Genomic DNA, 21,648 nt, shown 5'->3' with positions numbered 1-21,648 from the left:
AGTTAGATTATATAAAGTAAATGGATGCTTGTGTTTGCTATTGGGATAGACATGCTTCTGAAATTATGAATTACGTGGAAAAAAAAACTCAATTTGGCATGTGGCTTAATTTGGAGCCGCCTTCAATTCATTGCCTATAATGTTGTGTAATGATAAAGTTCACAAACAGATGCCATCCTTTGCCATTTTTAGTGAGAAAAACATTCAAGGCCGTTTCATTAATGTTTGTCACGAGATTGAACATGCTGAGTGTGTATTAAAGTGACACTGCGACAGCGTGACCATGCATGATCTGGTCAGAAATCTACGTTGGTCATAAAAGTTCAGTCACGTCCTTCAGAGCCTGATCTGCTTTGGCAATGAGTCGGCATTCACTGCCATGCTCAAGGCCAAAGAGACAACATTAATATAACTGGGTTAATTCAGCAATGGTCCCTTGTCCACTTTTTACATTTAATGCAATATCATCATCACTGAAGGGTTAGTTCACCCAAAAATGAAAATTCTGTCATTAATTACTCACCCTCATGTTGTTCCAAACCTGTAAGACCTTCATTCAACTTCGAAACACAAATTAAGATATTTTTGATGAAATCCGAGAGGTATCTAACTCCTCCATAGACAGCAATTTAACCACCACTTTCAAGGTCCAGAAAGTACTAATGACAGAATTTTCATATTTGGGTTGAACTAACTTTTTAAGTTTTTTTGTGATTTTTCTGATGATACAATAGCTTTTTATAAACCTTATGATTGAAATCCATATATATATATATTTTTTACATAATTGCTAAATTGCAAATTAGCATACATATTTATAATTTCTCAACACTTTTAATTGAAATAAACATGCAAAAAATATTGCCTTTTAAAATACTGCACTTGTCTCACTGAAAACCTATGATACACATTATTTTTAATGCCAAATAATTTATTAACTATTTTTAAATAGTGTATTTAAGCAATTTCATTTGAAAAAAAAAAAAAAACTTGCACAATTCCATTTTAATAAACATTACACTTTTTGATCTTTGCATTTTATGATGCAAATTGATTTCAGTGCCAAACAGTCTAATTAATTAATCAATTCAACTACTTTAAAACAAAAACAAAAAAATTCAACCACTTTTAATTGAAATAAACTTCCAAGAAATAGCCTATTGCACAATTATATTTTAATAAAAGCTTCACTATTTGCTCTTTGAAACTTATGATGCACATTGATTTTAATTTTGATTTCACTAACTAGTTTAGTTATTCAATCAACCACTTTTCATCAAAGTAAACTTACAACAAATCTTGCACAATTCCATTTGAATAAATGCTGGACTCCTTGCAACTGATGAAGCGCATTGATTTTAATGCTAAATAATTAAATACAGTTTAAAAGTGTTCTTCAGTGTTCAAAGGATCAATGATTTATGTGATCATATCAGAAGTATTGATATTTCAAGATCAATCCATCCATTCCTGCTCTATACGTTCCATCTGATCCATGCATGTGTCTATCTCTGGTAGTCTGGTGATGTTGTTGATCTAACAGCTGATTCAATCCCTGGGTCTCTCAACCCCCCTCAGGCTATTTATGGCAGATTCCCCTGTAGGACTCAGTTCTCAGGCCATACATGGAGTCCACTGGTTGAGGTTACCTCTGAGCGTGTGCACTAGCGTGACTCTCAATAGACTGTCACTCTGGAGTTGTTAGCTGAACAGGATATTCAGAGAATTGCCACCTGCGGATTTTCAGTGACCGCTTCTCCACAGAGGAATATTTTTTTTGGATTAGGACGCCGTTGGAATTTTCTCATTTCTTTACCTGTGTTGTGTTGTTTTCTTTAATTGGCCGCCGTATCCTATTTTTCCCTTCCAAATATCCTTTCCCCTCCTCTCCTTCTCTTTTCCCCTTTCCCTCCCCCTTTCCCTTCTTCCTGTCTATCATCAACACTGTTATTCCTTTACATCCTTCATTCATATGGATCAGCATCCCTTCATTTTTAGGGAGGAGTATGACGGGCGTCTGCTATCTCTTCACTTCTCATCATTCACAAACTGACCCACACTTTATTCAAAACACTGTTTAGGAACTGTTGCGTTTGGAATAGTTGCGCTTGGACTCTTCAGATGAACTTGGGAAGCTTTTCTAGGCAGTAACCAGTAAGTACCTTTTCCATCTTTCTTCCTTTTTGTTTCTCCATCTACGTCTCTGTGTGGCGGCAGCCGTAAGCCCTCGGGCTGAGCCGGCTTTATTAAGCCCCATGATAGCGTAATCCCCCTGTGACTCCAACCCACCCTGATCCGCTCCCTGCTGGACAGTAGACGGGTTGGGAAGCATGTGTCAGTGATTGTCGTCTGTGTCCATCCTCTTACAGCTCAACAGGTATATTTTGACAGAATCTTCTATGACTGTTGAATGTTCTGCTGCTGATAGTGCTTCTGATTTTGTTGTTTGTTTTAAGAACAAATGTGGTCTGACCTTGCTTTAGAGTTGGTGACAATGGAACTGGGATTCTTACTAAAAGCATGAACATATTGGCTATGTTTAAAACCAGAGTATACGATGGTAGAGATGCATCAGTGCACATCTCAATCTTGTCTAGTAAGATGCCTTCATCTGGTTGGTTTTGGAAGTCAGAATAGGTGTCGCTGTCTGTGATATCCCACAATCCTGAGCATGTGCTTTGTTTGAAGTTGAAATAATAATGTCTGTTCTGTTTCCGCCTGTCCGTCCATCCATCCGTCTGTTTGTTTATTTAATTATATATTTATTTGTGCATTTATTTACTTGTTCATTTATTTACTTTACTAATACATTTACGTAATTATTTATTAATTTATGTACTTATTTACTTAATTTTTCTTATTTTCTTTTTACTCATTTTATATTCTTTTTTTTGTTTTATTTTTACTTGCTTATTTTTTACTCTCTTATTTTATTATCTTCGTTTGACTAATGTATTGTTTACTTGATTGTTTTCTTTTTACTTTTTTGCATAAGTCTTATTTTTATTTGTTTAATTAATTAATTTGTATTTTATTATTTTTCATTTTTCACTTATGAGCCATTAAACATACTTGTTTAACTTTGCTTGGTTATATTTATGGAATGTTCCTCTCAACATGACGTCATTCCTGTTTCTTTCAATGGTAGGTTTTATAGAGAGTTCTAGGAACTAGAGATTTTGGGGTGGCTTTTTAATAAGTACCCACATAACAAGTCAAGTCACCTTTATTTATATAGCGCTTTATACAATACAGATTGTTTTAAAGCAGCTTTACAGGGATAACAGGAAAATGATTCAATGATGCAAACAGTTCATTTCAGCTGTACAGCAGCTCTAAAAGAAAAAGTGCCATTGCTTAGCTGCAGTCAGTGTTGATTCAGTTTTGTTGTAAAGATCATCAATTATTAAATTAGTTCATTTCATCTATAAAGCAGCTCTGTAGAAAACAGTGATTTTATCATCCAATAGTGTGAGTACAGTCAGATCTATATTGTTGTTTTTTAAGTGTCCCCAACTAAGCAAGCCGACAATGGCAATGAACCCAAACTCCATTGGTGACAGAATGGAGAAAAAAACCCTTGGGAGAAACCAGGCTCAGTCGGTGGGCCAGTTCTCCTCTGGCCAACGAGTGAACATGGTGTGATTAGTGTGATCAGAAATCAGATCATGGGCTGGTAGCATTCAATATTTCATCCAGTTCCTTTTTCTTGAAGATCGCATTCATCACTCCAGTATGGAGACGAAGCTGGTCATAGGTCTGTGCAGAGGACCTGTCGGGTTTTTGTAGTCTTTGCTGAGGATCTATGCCGATGACTGTAGTGTCGATGAGGACTTTGCAGGGGATTATCTAGTTGACAGGATTTCAGCTGACATTCAGGGCTTCGTTGTGGTCGTGTCTAGGTGCAGGTCCACCATCTGATCTGGATATGGACCGGATACTGCTGACTATGGTAACCTCGGGATAAACGGAGAGACTAATATTAGCGTAAATGCCATTCAAGTACATCTGGTGTTATAAGAAGTGTTCCTGGTTGCCGTTGACCAACGGCAGACTATGCAGACTAACGATCCTTTAACTAATGTGAATTATAGAAATGTGATAATGTGTTATGTGTATGCCAGGTATGAGATGTGTTTTTAGTCTAGAATCTACATGATGTAAACTAACAGTGGCCCGAACTTCCTAAGCAAGGTTAGAAAGACTATTCATACGGTGGCCCTGTAGTGCACAACACAACAAAATTAAAAAAGCAAACATAAGTTCACAACACTACGAAATCAAGCCACAACACAACGGAAATGCTCTCAACCACTAGGGGGCTCTCAGAGCTCGTTAATATTAGTATTCCTTGCCAATGTTCTATAAAGTCTTAAAAAGATATCAATACCATGATTAGTTTTAAGTATGTAAACGTTGTATATCGACATGAAATATTAATTCAAAATCACTTGAGTGCACAATAGCTTCATATTTATACCTCTGAATGATTTGACGCGCTACCACGGATGAAGGGAACGTCTGTCACTTCCACCAAGTGGTTAAAACGCATCATTTGTATTCATTACAATGACTTTGTTTAACATTTAAAAACAGACATGTTCAAATTCCAAAGCTTGTTAGTTCCTGTTGGTAAGACTGACAAGCTTTGTAATTTGAATATGTCTGTTTTTAAATGTTAAAAGTAATTGTAATGAATACAAATTATATGTTTTAACCGCTTGGTGGAATTGGCAGACGTTCCCTTCATCATTCGATGTGGTAGCGCGTCAAATCATTCACAGGTATAAATATGAAGCTATTGTGCAGTCAGTTGATTTTGAATTAATATTTCATGCCGATATACAGTGGTTATACTGTTGAAACTAATCGTGGTATTCATATCACTGTCGACTCTATAAAACATTGGCAAGGAATACTAACAATACCGAGCTCTGAGAGCCCCCTAGTGGTCGGGAGCATTTCTGTTGTGTTGTGGCTTGATTTCGTTGTGTTGTGGCTTTATTTCGTTGTGTTGTGGCTTTATTTCGTTGTGTTGTGGCTTTATTCCATTGTGTTGTGGCTTTATTCCGTTGTGTTGTGAACTTATGTTTGCTTTTTAAATTTTGTTGTGTTGTGCACTACTGGGCCACCGTACTATTCCAGAGTTTGGGAGCTAAATATGAAAAGGATCTACCACCTGCAGTTGATTTTGATAATCTAGGTAAAATCAACTGGCCAGAATTTTGAGATAGTACTAGATGTGAAGCTATAATGTGCCAAGTACTGAGAACCATTTAGTGCTTTGTAAGTAATTAGCTAGATTTTAAAATGTGTATGATGTTTAATATGAAGCCAATGCATTTATGACAGAACCGGGCTAATATGGTCATACTTCCTGGTTCTAGTAAGAACTCTAGCTGCTGTGTTTTGGACCAGCTGTAGTTTGTTTATTAAGTGTGCAGGGTAACCACCCAGTAGAGAATTACAATAATCTGGCCTTGAGGTCATGAACGCATGAAATAACTTTTCTGCATTTGTCATTGAGAGAATGTCATAATTTAATATATATATATATATATATAATATATAATATATAATATATATATAATATATATATATAATATTTTTTGTTTGTTTGTTTTTTTTTGTTTGTTTGTTTAAGATGGAAAAATGCGGTTTTACAGATACTAGAAATGTGGCTTTCAAATGAAAGGTTGGTATCAAAGAGCACACCCAAGTTCCTAACTGACCATGCAGACTTGTTAGAGCAGCCATCAAGTGATAGACAGTATTCTAGGTTATTGCGTGCAGAGGTTTTTGGTCCAATAATTAAAACAACCACCTAGTAATGTCCTAGCAACTACACAAAACACCCTCGCATCCACATGGCAACCACCACCCGCATTCAAGTATTGAGTATTGTGGCAGCAGGTTTTACATGGACAGGAAGTATTCAGATTTTCTTCAGAACAAGTCTAGGTAACAAGTTTGTTTTTTGGTTTGCATTGACATTCTTTAGTGAAACTGAAGGGTTGGGAAGTTGAATAGACATTTTGCTTGACGCAAATAGTTTATCATGATAATTTGAGATCTTTGCCCTGTTGTTTTGCTCATAAATGTGAAGGTTAGGACTCACTGTGCCTTCAAGTCGTCTGAAGCTCATCTAGAATCAGCTGTTAACAGCAGTTGTAACCGGAGTGTGTCTGAGGTCTGTGCCAACAAGCCGGTATGTCTAAGCCTGGCATCCCATGTGTGTTTATGTTTGCGATGTCTGGAGGAGCGTGCAACCGCATCAAGAAAATCACCTGCTCTTGTGGGTGCTCAGATGTTCACTAACAAGCAGTATTTGTTGTCATTGAGGTCAGGCATTAATTACTGATTATTTTTGATTATACAGTACATGATTTGGAGTGATATAAAGTTAACAGATTTTTTAGATTATTTGGACTGCAGGTTCTGCAATATTTTGGGCTCAGATATATGCATGATGATCTGTGAGTCATATCACATGCTGCTGTCCCAGAAAAATAAAGATTGGTCCAGCAGACCTTAAATATGAGACCGGCTAGAACTCCATAACCTCAGTGACTGAAACCGTACCCTGCCCTGAAGATGACCTCCTACCTTATGGAAAAGAGCATGCTCAGGTCTAGACTCTAGATCCTCTAAAGCATGACATTGAATGAAATGTTAAAAGAAAAAAAAAGTCTCTTATGTTCACCAAGGCTGCATTTATTTGTTCAAAATTAGAGTAAAAACAGTAGTAACTATTTGAAAATATTGTAAAATGTAATTTATTCCTGTGATGCAAAGCTGAATTTTCAGAGTCACATGACCCTTTAGAAATCATTTTAATACGCTGATTTGCTGCTCAAGAATTATTTCTTATTATTAACAATGTTGAAAAAGGTTGTGCTGCTTAATATTTTTCTGGAAACTGTGACACATTTTTTTTAGGATTCTTTGATTAATAGAAAGTTCAAAAGAGCACTATTTATTTGAAATAGAAAAAGAATGATTTTTTTAAAAACCTTAATGTACAGTATTTGGTATTTTTTTGGCATTTAAATGATTGTTCCGTCTGTAAATTTTTGTTATTAACATTTAAACTACCTATATTAAAGGTGCAGTGTGTAAAATTTAGGAGGATCTATTGACAGAAATGCAATATAATATAACTATGCTTTGTGGTGTATAAAGACTTTACATAATGACTTTACCGTTCAGTTTTTTTCACTTTAGAATACACTGCGGGTCCTCCTCAAGTAGTCATTTCGCAAGTCGTCATTTTGCGCAGGCATGTTTCTACAGTAACCCTAAATGGACAAACTGCTCTACAGAGCATGTTTCGTCACTATTTTCGTTGGTGTTTTTAGAGGCAGCTTGGACTGTCAATACGTTGAATATGCACAAAGAAGTTGTAGTAGTAGTAGTCATCTGGTTTATTAGAAGTAGACCGATCTTTGTTAGAAGTAAGAAGAAACCTCATTGCTTGATTGGCTGCTTTGCTTTCTCAGACAATGACATCTTTGTGTCAGCAACCGTAGCTTTTTGAAAGGGAGGGGTGAGCACGGTGCTGAGCCATTGGTTGCAATTCGCAACCTCAACGCTAGATGCTGCTAAAATTTACACACTGCACCTTTAAGTGATTTCTGTGAACGCTGTTGAAAGTGGTTTGGACTGAGCAGCACAACACGATTGTAGCCAATCAGCAGTAGGGTGTGTGTCCACTCATGATGGGGGAGGAGAGAGAGTGAGCAAGAGGAAGATTTGAACAACAAACCCTTGCTTGCGTATACTCGTGTGTACTGTTAATTTTTTGTTCTTCCTTGTTGTTTGTTTGTCAACTTCGCTTTATTTTTTGCAAAGCATTATTTTGCTTTGCTTCAGCTATGATAGAGACACATCCACTCTTGCATTTTGGGGGCGGAGCTATGGAGGTATGGGTGTGTTTGTTTGGGTTGATCACAAACATCAACTGTGTTTCTCAGAAATCGCTTACTGCACCTTTAATGGTTGGGGATCTGTGTAATGTGAATTCAGGTTGATTGGGATACTTTTTGCCATTGAGATGACTGGGAATTTAACCTGAACACCCTAATTCTTCTGAACGGATATAGTAAAACATATTCAATGGAGCTGAGAGGTGGGGAGAGTGGGGTAAAATTACTTATTCTAGCAAAATGTGCATAATTTTTGTCCCATGTTTAACCTTTCAATGTAAATTTTCTGTATGGTAAAAATACAGGGTAGGGTACAGGTAAAAAACACAGGTTTTCTGTAAGGTATAATATTTTATGCCCAAGCAAATGTATCCAGTTCTCAAAGTACTTGGTGTATTACCAAAGTATTAAACCAGAAAAATGATTTGGCCAAAGATTAGTCATGAATTATTGAACAAACACTCTTTCACCAGAGTGTTGTGAGGTTAAGTGAAGTCATTTTTATGGATCTAACTTTTGGAGATCATCATTTCAGTTAATGCACAGATGTGGGAGTTTATTTGTGTGACATTAGGATCACTGGGCTTCATTTATGAAACACGAGCACAACAAATTTCTGTATAAATCTTATGTGCACTTACATTTATTCATTAAACAGATGCTTTTATCCAAAACAACTGTAAAACTGTCACAACAATTTATGTAGGAGCAGTTTTACAAATGATTGCACAAATTTGCCGCTTGTGCTTGGTCAAGGAGAGCCATTATGTGGTCTTGGTCAAGCTGTTTCTGAATATGGTTTGCAATTCTGGGATACTAGCAAACTAGATGAGCTCTGAAGTGCATATCCGTCGATGAACAGACTAAATGTGGACCAGTTGGGTAATTGTATGCAATCGGAGTTCTGCACATTCACTGTGGTTATGAGGCTGGAAAGGCCACTACATACAGAGTCTACATACAGTACATGGCTCCATTTGTATTTTTTTTTTTTTTTCTTCGAGTGTGTGTGTATGTGTGAGAGCCAGACTGTGATATTGCAGCTGTTGAATTATCTGCACCTGCCCACTCTGTCAAAACAAACAGTCAGATATACTGTCAACACGTAACCCCTCTGTTTTCTTTTTGTATTTTTTTATACTTTAAGTATTGTCTCAGTGTTCTTATTCTTGCAATTTAATTACCACATTCAAGGTCCAGAAAAGTAGTAAAAACATAGTCCTTGTGACAAGTGGTTCAACCTTAATTTTATGAAGCGATGAGAATTCTATTTGTGTGCAAAAACAAAAATAATGCCTTTTATTCAACAAATTTAGCTGTTTTTGTTGTATAGACATTGCTTCCAGGTTCTATGTCAGAACGCCGACTCATTATTGGCCGGCTCCTGTGTCAGCATCACACACATGCGTCGTGCGGCTCACGTAGAACCTGGAAGTGCTGCACCGTCTATCCAACGTAAACAGCGTAGGAGAATTTGTTGAATAAGGTCATTATTTTTTTGTTTTTGCGCAAAAAAAAGTATTCTCGTTGCTTCATAAAATTAAGGTCACACGGACTATTTTAACAATGTCTTTACTACCTTTCTGGGCCTTGACAGTGGTGCTGTAATTAAATTGCTGTCTAGTCAGAGAGCTCTCAGATTTCATCAAAAATATCTTAATTTGTGTTCCGAACATGAACGAAGGTCTTACGGGTGTGGAACGACATGAGGGTGAGTAATTAATGACAGAATTTTCATTTGGGTGAACTAACCCTTTAATATTTTTGGGGAGACCTTTGATACACAGAACATTGTTGTAAAACTTGTAATTCTGGATAATACAGTAGTTTTTGCACTACTTTATTAGTTGTTGCACCACTATGCCACTTCAGGAAAAGATTTGCTGTTCATTTAAGGAGGTGTTTTCTTTAGAACAGTGATTTCTGTAATTCGGATGCATTCAAAATTGATGCTGAAGAATGAACAAGACTTGTTTAACCAGACCAGGCTGTATCTTACTGACACCATGAAAACAAAAATGACCTTTTTTTTTAATGGAATATTTAAATATTTTTTATAAACAATTTATCTGTGCACATCATTATTTTAAATTCATGTGCCCCAGTAATCTTTAATCAGAATAACTTTCCCTCCCTCTTTCAGCGACTTCTCTTCTCTGATTATGTTTACCGGCACGAGGGTGGGGCGACCTGTCACTCAAGTGAGATTCACCAATAACAAACCACAACCAACCAATCAATTCCCTGTGGACAAAATCAAATCCCTCCCTACTTTTTTTTCTTTCTTTTTTTCCCCCGAGAAACTTTTTCAGTAGGATATATGCAACAATAGGGAAGAAAAGATTATAGCAACTTCCGTTTCATGCCGACTTCAACAATTATGTTCTATGGTGAAAGTGTGCAAAAGTTGACAAAAATCAAATTCCTGTAATGTAGCAATTTAAAGATTCTATTTTAGATTTTGTTCTGCACTCTGTTACTATTTGTGTTTTGGTTTGCATAAAAGCCATGCTTTGCTCCTGTGTGTGTGTGCATGTGCATTCCTTATCACATTAGCTCTGCAATGTGTCACCATTTGATTTAACTGCTACAGAGTCTGAATATAATTCATCCATAAATCTCCCACTCCCACTGGTATTGTTTGCAGCTCACCACAGTCTGTCTTTGTCCTTTGAGGTTCAGCTGTGGCTCATTCCCTGCTACGGTTTGAGAAACATCTTTCTAAAAACATCTGACATCTCCCAAATAGAAGTTGAATTTGTTGCTAGTATGATGGATAGAGTTCGAGATGTCTTAGGGCAGCAGGATAATAATATCCTGACAGCAAATTTCAGAATAAAACACTCATTTTTGAATGGCAGTCAATGGAGAAAGAGAGTTTCTGTGAGCAGATGGTTGTGTATGGCGTCTGCAAGCAGGGGCAAAAAGGCCATGCTTACCAGCCAAATCATGCCCTCTTGGTACAGTTTAAAACTTGATCATTACAGACTTCAGATGGCACTTTTCTGTTATACATCAGCTCTGTTTGACAATGTGTTTATGAGTTCCTGTCTGTAGTGATTTTTGGATTACAAGAGAGATTGAAGAATGGAGGAGTTTTGAAGGAGCACAGGTTGTGTAATAGCACAAATGAATTAATGTTCAGAATTAATTCCTTGTGTAGATCTTTATCGTAACTTCCTGTTTAGAATGGCTGTTGACGTAAGATCAGTTATTTCCCCAAACTGAGCCAAGAGCAACTCTTGAATAAATTTCATGGAGTGATGAGGCCTGACTGATTCAGACTCTTCACAACCTTATAAGAGCAGAGAATGTGAGTCCTCTCCATTTGTAAACCTCATAGAGAATGATGTGTGCTGTGTTTGGAATGGAATAATAGTGTACTGCTTACTGCATGCTGCACAGTGTACTGTATACTGCTTTGTTTAATGTTTTTCCCTTAATAGTTATACATACATATATACATGCATGCATGCATAGTCTTGTAATTTTTGAAGTATTTACATTTATTACCATTATAAAGTTAATATTTTATAATTCAGTAAATGGCATCCAGTTAATATTTTAATTAAGACTATTTTTAATATATATTTTTTTATTTCTTACCTTTTACTACAGTTAATGTGTTGTATGATTCATTTAGTGAATGACATCCATTTATTATCTCTTAAATAAGGCTATTTTGCTTTTTCAAAAAAAATTTTTGATTTATATCTGATTTAAAAAAAAACATTCAATTACACTACAGTTTATATATTTTATGTTTAATTTAGTGAATGGCATGCAGCTGTCATTTTTATTTTGAGTTTAATATTTGATTATAATTTTTGAATTATTATTTTTTTTATTTACTTCGAAATGTGCTTATTTTGCTTTTCTATCTTGTTTTGTGTAAAAAATGTCTTTTGGCAGTCCAGCAAAATGTCTAGATTTATTTGTTTTATTTATTTGATTTATTTCAGGTGATTTATTTGTTATAGTAGAAGTTCAAATCATCACATTGCATTGTGGGATACAGTATTGCTTTATGCATTGTTCGCTGGTTATATATTTCACATTTTGTCATAGTATTCTGTGCATTTATGTTCTGTATACAAAATACATACTGTGAGTATTCTATTATAAAAAAACAAAGACTGTTGAAAGGAGGAGGATGAGAATATGGGTAGGAAAAGACAAGTCCTTTTGAGGAGAGATGTTTAGATAAGAGATAGAACAATGAGACATATTGAGATGGTCCAGGCTCAGGATCCCAATAGAGAATCACTTTCAATCCAGCGCTTGTGAATTCAGCCTAGTGTTTGAGGCAGTTAGAGATCAGCACCTGCCTCCTGTCTGTAAGGTATGTTCGAATGGTTGTTCTCACAGTGCAGTCTGTAGTTCAGCAGTAATTTAAACAAACCTCATCCTGCCAGTAAGCTCTGTGTCCTAATAAAGGCAGAAGATGGAGACCAGAACGACTAGAGAATGTAGTCTGACCGAACTCCTCCTCCAAACTGTGCTGGGACTGCAGGTTAAATGCATGAAAGAGAGTTTTTATAAGATTCCAGAAGTGATTTTACCATTTCTACATTCACTGTGGTGATGTCTCTAATATTACCATAAAGGGATACTTTTTTTTTATTGCTTTATGCTAATATTAGTGCTAAAGATAAATTGGGTGACTGAGTTAAATTGTGTCAGAAATAGAAAGGGGCATCAGTCTAGTGTTGTGCAACATCCAGTGTAGACAGCATCATTGATTATAATGGGTTTTATTGTCTTTTGTCATGTCACACCACTCACGTTGAACAAACTTGCTTAAATTTCACTTTTTTAAATTTATTTATTTATTTATTTTTTCACTTTTGTTGCAGTTGTGTTTAAGTATCAACTTTTAGTTATACAATTCCATGAGATAAATAAAACATGGAAAGCATATGGGGCTGCACAATTCTGGATAAATTGAGAATGATGATTTTTGTTTCAAACAAAGATCACTATTCTGAACAGACGACTAAACAAAATAACGTGATTTACTAGAGATTCTGCTCAAATGTTAATTGCTGCAGTCTATTTAAAATGTTAAAAATAGTTTTTTAAATGAATGATTCAATGACTCGCTCTTAAAACTTCACTTGTTTCATTACTGGATGATAGTGGTGCAGCGGATCACAAAACTCACGGTTCGGATCATATCACGGTTATTAAGTCAAGGATTGGATAATTTTTCAGATCAGCACAAAAAAAAAAAGAGAGACTTTGCATTTATTACTTAGCCTACTTTAACTACTCAAATACCACAGCAGAAACTACTAACCTAACTAATACATTATTAAAGGCATGTGAACAGACTGTAAAAAGAACAAATGATGTAAACTAATTATAAGAATAGAATAAATACAACATAAAGTTACAAATAAAGTATAAGGTCTAACTGTAGTATTAATTTTTGTGTTCAGAAATGTAATAATTAAATGTAAAATGACACTTTACTGTGTAAATTTAATACAGATTAATCTTTGTTAAATATGTGTTTTGTTGTTTGATTTACATGATGGACAACAGCAGGTATTTATACGTTGCTGTCACTTTAAAAGTAAGACCCCATGCATGCACACATCTGATAGATACACATCTGAATTTTCACCTCATTCAATTAAGACATAACCAAATGTGTTTAGAGAATACTTGCCGAGAGGGGTATTTTGACTGACATAATGCGTGTATGTGTTCATCCAAGTGCATTGAGGACACGAAAGGGAAATCAATTTGGAGTTTGCGAGTCATCTGAAATGCGCATCTCTCTCTCTCTGTGTGCGCGCGAGCCTTGTAGTGCGTCTGTGTGCACCGATAAAAGCGTGGCGTGCAATTCCGAATTAAATCCTCTTTTGCCTCTTCTAGCGCTAGAATGGTTTTATATCTATTTAATGTGCAAATGATAACCTTTCACCCTTTTGTGGTTAAACTTGCAATTGATCCGTACAGACCACGGATCAACAACGATCCGTTTAACCACTACTGGATGAATCTGTTTTTTTGAACAAATCTTTTTAATGAATGATTCAATGACAAATCAATTATTTTTACAGTCACTTGTCGCCAGCTACTGGTGTAACAGTGTAATTAATACAGTCTTTATTTGAAGCTTCAAGATACTTTCAGAAGGTTATTTATTCTTTTTTTATTTATTTATTTATTTTAAATCGCTACAGTACCATAGACATTAGTGTTTGTATCCAAACTATAAACTTTTATCCCAATAATGTGAGTTATTGTAACAGATCTGACTATTCACTGTGACCATACTTGTTTTATAAGTATTATAAGGTTTAATAGTCATAGAGCCGAATCAAGATTGCGTGGGTGTGTGAATTGAGATCATGATCTTTTAATGATTAATCGTGCAGCTCTACATAGTTAAATAGTTAGTTAATTATTTTGATTTAAAATATCAGACTCTGACAGACCTGACAACAGTATGAAACATTATTGAGATATTTTCTGAAACTTCAAAGGAGACAAATGGGGTCTTTTTCTTAACAGAATTATGACTGTGAAGCCATTTCTTCAGAAGCCATTTCACTCAGATATACTGTACATCACAATAGGGAAGAAAATTCTATTTCATATCAACTTTAATTAATGTTAATTATTTGTTATTGCAATTATTGCTACATCTGAGACAAGTACAAACCTTTGTAATGTATGCAAAATGGTATTTTAGGGAATTACATTTAGGACTGTACTTAAGCATCAGTGTCTGTCACACCCTGTGGGACATTGTTGGTGTCCGCATACTTCAATTCACACTTGTTTCTTTTGCATACCTGCACAGCTTTACAGTGATTACAAGGGCTTATGTCAATAAATGTCAAGTGAACTACAGCAGTGTGCATCTATGTTTGAGCATGGAGTTTTTAGAAATCTCTAGCTTTGTTGATTTTGTGTGATGTCTGTTCTTCCCACAATGCTTTGATGTGGCCCACCATTCAACTCTGTCTCTTGTAAACAAGATTATTCCTTGGCAACGGCTCTAGCAGTTCCTTGAGTGATGAATGAGTGTGAAATCGTTCTCTGATTTGAATCCTGCTTTCATTGTGATGCCACAACAGAGTGCAACACTCAGTTCAGTATTTCAACTGTCTTTTATTTTTATTCTATGAATTTCTCCTATTTACATTTTGTCAGGAAAGTAGTATATAAAAATCAGATGTATTGTAAATAAGAGTGGGGTAAGATTTTTTACTTATGTGGTCCTCAAGATGAGAGAAAACTAGACAAAAGTACCATACAATGGAAGTGTTTAAAGTAATTTCAGGATGTTTCTTATCATTTAAAATGATCAGAATGCATATATGACAAAGGGTTCTAAAAATAGTGTTCCTGTGGCTCAATTTACCCAAGGTTAGGGGAAAGTTGTAAATTCTAAATGTAAATTCTAAATGTCTTTACTGTTGCTTTTGTTCAATTTAATGCACTCTTTTAATGCACACTTTGGAATGGTAGTGTATAACATATAGTTTGAGAGTGTATGGTGAGTGACTGACTTATTTGAACTTACTTTAACGTTATTGTTAATCATGTTATCTATGCAGAAAATGAATGAGACATTTATCCTACTATTACACTCTATACAATATCTCATATGCATATGTTATTACATTATTTGGTTACACTTTATTTTACAGTGCTGTAGTTACATTGTAATTACTCATAAGTACTGAGTACTATTAATTAACTAACTACTAGAGTTAGGTTTTTTGGGTTAGGGTTAGTTGTAAATATGCATAATTTACTGTTATTACTATAGTATGTAGTAACTATGGCACTGTAAAATAAATTGTTACCTATTATTATTATTATTATTATTATTATTATTATTATTGTTTCATCACTTCACATTATAGGTTTTGTCCAGATGTACTGTGTTATTGACCTAACACAACCCATCTGGCACACATTCATCCTGCGTAACCGACTACTAACCTCTAAATTACCAGAATAGACTAGAGTCATAACTCCTTGGCTTACTGGAAACATCGAGTCTAGTTATTTGTGCTTGTGTTTTTAGGTCTCAAATGTACTCTCTAATTTTGCAGTCAGGGCAGGTAAATTAGATATCCCTTCTTAACAACAACTACTTCATCATAACTACATAAGAATCTTGTATATGTTGTGTTTTATTGTACCGTTTTGTTAATTTGTATCCTAGAATTGGCTAAGGGAGAAGAGAAAATAGAGGTATGACTTTCAGGAGTGAAAGGAATATGATAGATGAGTGAGGTAGTGTGGAGAAGAGCACATGCACAGCAGAGCTGGATAAACATAAGTTGGCCACTCCCCCTTGAGGCTTCTCAGCCAATCACATCACACATTGCCTTATTAAGGGCGGCAGTGCTTGAGTGGTCCAGTAAGATAGAGGACAGAGAGATGGACATGTTTGCACATGCGTGTGCCAGTATTATGACTCTCTGGCTAGTATGGACAGGGTTTTCTTAAAAATGCAGCTATTATTAATATGTCTGTGATTTTTTTTTTTTTTTAGAGCTTGTTTTATGCTCTCAATTTTGATTTATATACTTGGGTTAATCATGAAAAACCAATCTTTTGTTGATTTTTATTTGTTTAAAGTTGTACCTGTTTGTAGTGAAACTACTTTTCCATCTGATAATATTATGAATTGCTTATGAATTGCATGATTACAATCAATCTCATAGATGAAATTGCTCTAGATAAGGACAGAAACTTGTCAACTTTGCATGAATGAAAAACCTAAACTGACTCCTGCCCATAAGTTATCCTTAAAATCCTAGGAAATGATAGGTGAATAACAGTGATGTAGAAGCAACCCTGGTTGTAAGCCGAAATTTGACATAAACTCTAAACTTGTCCCTCAGATCTGATTGGTTGATTGGAATGTTATTCCAGGATCAACAAAGATGTTGATCCAGGAACATGATGCACTTGATGAAATCACATTCAACATGAAGGACATTGTGTGCAGTCTTGAGAAACACTGGTGTAGTGAACCTCGCAGCACCTTTGGCTCTTGGTGCTCCCTCTAGTGCACACTTTAACGTTGTCAACTTGTGATACTTTCACAGCAAAGTTGTAGTGTTTTATTAGGTTGTATTGGCATATACCTGTGTGGACCTATTGCACTTTCATTCTGACTGGTTGGTCTCTCACTCTCGCTGTCTCATAACAGTGATTTGCAGCAACAAAGCATTCATCAGTCATTTACTTTTCAGTGAGTTTTTAGGGCAGTTTGATTGACAGACACTTTGCGATGTGACAGTTAACTTTATGCATAGACAAAGATGTACACAAAATTAGTTATTTTAGTAATATTTATATATAGTTATAGTATTTATTAATATTTTGAATTGGCTTTTATTTTGATATTTTTAATTTTCATTTTAATTAGTTTTCCCCCCCAGCAATTTAGTTATGTGCTTTTGTCATTTTTATTATTTTTTTCCCCCAGAATATTTCTATAGTTTATTTTTATTTCAGTTTTAGTTTAATAATTTTAGTTCTTCAACTTGAACTTTAGTAGCCAAGGCAACATAGGGCAAAAGTTTCATGTTTTAAGTTTTTATTCCAATATTTGTTTTATTTCAGATTTATTTTAATTGCCAAAATACATTTTTATTATTTTTAGTTAACAGTAACAACACTGGCAGAAATACTGGCAAACAACTGTGTATCGACTTGGCAACTAGGCAACGATTTTCAAGAATAATCATAATAGTTTGTCATTAAAATTAACACTCAATTTGATTGAATAATCAATAATTTTAATACAGCAAAAAGTATTGTAATGTGAGGAATATGTGTAATGTATTGGATGTTATATTACAGCATCTACCAGTAAGAGCTAACTGTTTTATGCTAAACAGCTAAAACTTCATGGTAACACTTTACAGTAAGGTCTCATTTGTTAACATTAGTTAATGTATTAACTAACTTTTTAATTTAATAATGTATTAGTAAATGTTGACATTAACATTTAAGTTTAATAATTGCTGTAGAAGTATTCATTCTTAGTTCATGTTAACTAATGTTAACTAATGAAACCTTATTTAAGTTACCAACTCAACCTCTTTGGCAGTGCAGCAGAAGCAGAATCCAGATGATCCACAAAATGTCCTGTCGCACTCGAAACGGATAGCATAAAAGCTCAAAATTACACGGAAGGTAGCTTTTATCTTTTTTAGCTGTCTTTAGTGTGTGCATTGTAAGAATATAGCATTTTCTTATAACACAGCTTGATTTTTAGTAAAGCTTCACATTCATTTAGCTTGTTTTTCTGACTAAAAGATGTTCAAAGCAGTTCAGACTTAAAGACTTTCATCTTTGCATCACCGAGTATTTGTGACTCCTGGATTGCTGACGCATGTGTGAGTGTGTGTAAATGTAGCAGCGATCATGTCATAAGTCCAGGAATCCTTCGTGCTCCCACAATCCACTTTTATCATCTAGGCTAATTTCTGCCTGTAATCAGATTACTGCCTGTGAGCTGCCTTAGCACCTCTCTCTCTCTCTCTCTCTCTCTCTACCACCCTCCCATGTGTTTGCTTTAGCCCTGCAGTTTTGCCTGTGTGCATTTCCATCACGTTGAGTCCGTCCGTGGCGGTCCCTCTCTCTCTCTTGCTCTTTCTTCATCTGTCTGAGCCTGTGATTAGGTCTGTCTGTCCTTTTCCTCTTTTTCATCTGTTTTCTTCTTTCCTTTTCATTCCAACATGTTTCAAAACCCGTGGATTGCTAACTATCTCAACCATGTCACACAGTGTAGTCAAGGTAAGTGTGGAACTCTCTGTGCCCGGTTACTGTTACCAGGCAGTGAGGCTGATTTATGGGGACTTGAGTAAAATGGTTAAAGGGTCATTGATTGAATAGTTACAGAACAGAAAGGATTACACAGTTGTTTGATTTCAAGAAAGGATGGCTTTGTTTTAAGTAATTTGGCAAAAATATTTAATTTAATAGTACAAAACAGAAGTATATGACTCTTTTATATTTTGTATATCCTTTGTATATTTTCTCTTGTTCTTTTGGGCACGAAGATTGATTAATTGATCAGATGAAGTCTAAATAGTTGTGGTGAGCTAAAGGTTACTGTGAACTTCGCAAGTGATTGGTGATGGACCTCGATTTGACCATTTGGAGATAGTCTGCATCAGCTGATGACTGTTGCCAAAGGGATCGAAGTAATCATTCTGCCTGGAGTTAGTGTAGAAAATCGACAGCCCTGTCATATAAATAGAAAAGTATGCTTTTCTTTGTTTGGAAATTGAGTAAATATTGTGTAAAATAAGTGTTGAATTAAATTCTGCAACACTACTTTTCTATACTATTTATTTGCTTTCATTATTTTGTATAATATATACAGTATATACACTGCTGGCCAAAATAAAGTCGCTGTCTGGGTTTAAATAGGCATATACATAAGAGTCTATGACTGGATCATTATTGCTGTGATTATTATGTTTCTAGCATGTTATATGCTTGGGAAAAGTTCTTTTAACCCTAACTGATGGAGTGTGTAGCTTTTCATTTCTTAAACAACCATGTAGGAAGATGTATCATGGCCATATTCCAGGATGACAAAGCCAAAATTCATCAGGCTCAGATTGTGAAAGAATGGTTGGGAGGGAGCATGAAGAATCATTTTCACACATGAATTGGCACCTCTGAGTCCAGATGCACTTTAAATTGACGCACCTCTTGATGTAAAAAAACATCACAACATTTATTTCTGTCAAGAGGTGCATCAGTTTTTTTGTCAAGATCTTTTGTATTGATAATGCAAGAGTCAAGCACTCTGTAAAGTCTCCTCCAGCACATCCCAAAAACTGTCAATGAATCTCAGGTCTGGAACTAAAAGAAATGTTCTCAAACATATAACGTGCTAGAAACATAATAATCACAGCAATAATGATACAGTCATAGACTCCTAAGTATTTGCCTATTACAGCAACTTTTTTGGGCCGAGCAGTAGCTTAAATAATTGTATTGGCCATCAGTAAATCTGCTCTCCAGAGAACGGTATTGACATGAACCATTTAAAAAAAAAAAAAAATCAATATTAAACACTTGGCCATGCAATTGATAATGACTTTTTAGTAATTGCTCATCAAAGGGAACAAGACAGCAGTCACGCATAATTATGAATTCATATAATTTTATCCATGTGCACGCCAAAAACAACTAACCTCTAAAGTAAATGATTCTGGATGGAGTGTATATTGGCTAGGCTAATTATTCAGCCAATTTTTTTATTTTTTAAGATTTATTTTTTGGCATTTTTTGCCTTTTATTATGATAGTGGAGTGGGAGAGAAAGGGGAATGGGATCAGGAAAGGTCCGTGAGCCAGGACTCCAACTCGCGCTATACATCAGTGCTGCCCACAAGGCTATCAGAAATGTTTCTTGAGCAGCAAATCAGCAAATTAGAATGATTTATGAATGATCGTGTGACACTGAAGACTGAAGTAATGACTTTAATGGCCAATAAGTGACTTTAAAATACATTAAAATAGAAAAGTTATTCTAAATTTCATACTCTATTTTACTGTATTTTTTGATCAATTAAATGCAGCCTTGTTGAGCATAAGAGCTATTGACATCTTGCTCATCAGATAAAAGTATGAACAACATCAGCCATTGAAAGACCTGTCAGTCAACTACTAAACTTAAATCAGGTCTTGTTGAAGTGGAACAGTTCAATAGTGGAATAGCTTGTCTCAGTCGAAGATATTTTGTTAAGCCAAATCTCTCTTTTTCAACTGCCAAAGTTTCAGAGTCGCAACTGATTTGATGTCACATCTCAGCAGTGCCTGCAGCTGTCACACTGTGTGTAAACCTGCATGTAATGTGTTGATCATGAAATGACCCCTGACTCTGTGTCAACACTGTTAAAATGTGCTAATGGCAGGACGTGATAATTGTGCTGTCCACACATTAGATCATAAAATCCTTTACACAAACCTTGTGTAAAAATGGTTTACTGGACGTTTGTCTTTCTGTGCTGTGAACTACATGTGTTTTAAGAAGGAGGGTGAACCTTTGAGCAGGGCCTATTTTTTACCCTGATCACCCCAACTAGTATTTTTAGACAATGCCTTGTTCTTCTCCTCTCCACTCTGCTAATTTGTAGCTGTCAGCATCCTGAAGTGATTCTCTGGCAATCCTGAGACGGAAACTCGTCCAGTAGACTTCATTTAAGTTAATTAGGATGTCTTCACACCCACGGTTTCTTTGTTCTTCTCAGCTTGTTCTTGGAGCGAACCCTCCCCAGCCCAGGTGCTCCATTTGGAGGGGGTAAATTTATAATTCGACCAACACTGGAGAATGTTAAACGCAGTAACTCAAGCTGTTGACTGTACAGCGGGGTAAAAAATACGATTACAATGGGTTTTATTGGCCAAAACATGAGTTAAGATGAAGTGTTATTAAAATTGTTGTGATTATTGGCAACAGGAGGAGATATTCTGGATAAAAATGCCATTACAATTTTTGTCACAAGATAAATTTGTGTCTTTCCTGATCCTAATGAATTCTTTAGTTGCTTAACTTCACAGTAAGCAACATTAAATTAAATTTAATTACACAAAACTATTCAAGTTCAGCTGGTAAATTCAGTTTGTGTGTGCACAAATGTTTCATTTTATGTACATCAGTATAATACGAGTTGTTTCTTGGCTAGAATTTGTGAATTGTCTTGTTAAAGTCACTT

At 35.4% G+C, this 21,648-nt stretch overlaps 1 protein-coding gene across 12 annotated transcripts in view; it reads left to right on the top strand.

Annotated features, from left to right (window-relative positions):
• Window positions 1-1,671: 1,671 nt before the first annotated feature.
• Window positions 1,672-21,648, top strand: part of svilb (supervillin b) — a 68,310-nt gene continuing 48,333 nt past the window's right edge. For 6 of the 12 annotated variants that reach the window (XM_067363875.1, XM_067363877.1, XM_067363876.1 and 3 more), the window contains exon 1: window positions 18,478-18,710. In XM_067363875.1, the coding sequence (XP_067219976.1) occupies window positions 18,653-18,710 (58 nt within the window). In that variant the 5' untranslated portion in view covers window positions 18,478-18,652. Of the gene's footprint in view, window positions 2,155-2,313; window positions 2,378-18,475; window positions 18,711-21,648 lie in introns of those variants that run through there. The other 6 variants (XM_067363884.1, XM_067363883.1, XM_067363880.1 and 3 more) reach the window with 5 other exon arrangements.

The sequence above is a fragment of the Chanodichthys erythropterus genome, chromosome 16 (assembly GCF_024489055.1).
Source record: "Chanodichthys erythropterus isolate Z2021 chromosome 16, ASM2448905v1, whole genome shotgun sequence".
Taxonomy (NCBI): domain Eukaryota; kingdom Metazoa; phylum Chordata; class Actinopteri; order Cypriniformes; family Xenocyprididae; genus Chanodichthys; species Chanodichthys erythropterus.
Note: the sequence above shows the minus strand (reverse complement) of the source record. Positions and strands in the feature narration are given on the sequence as shown.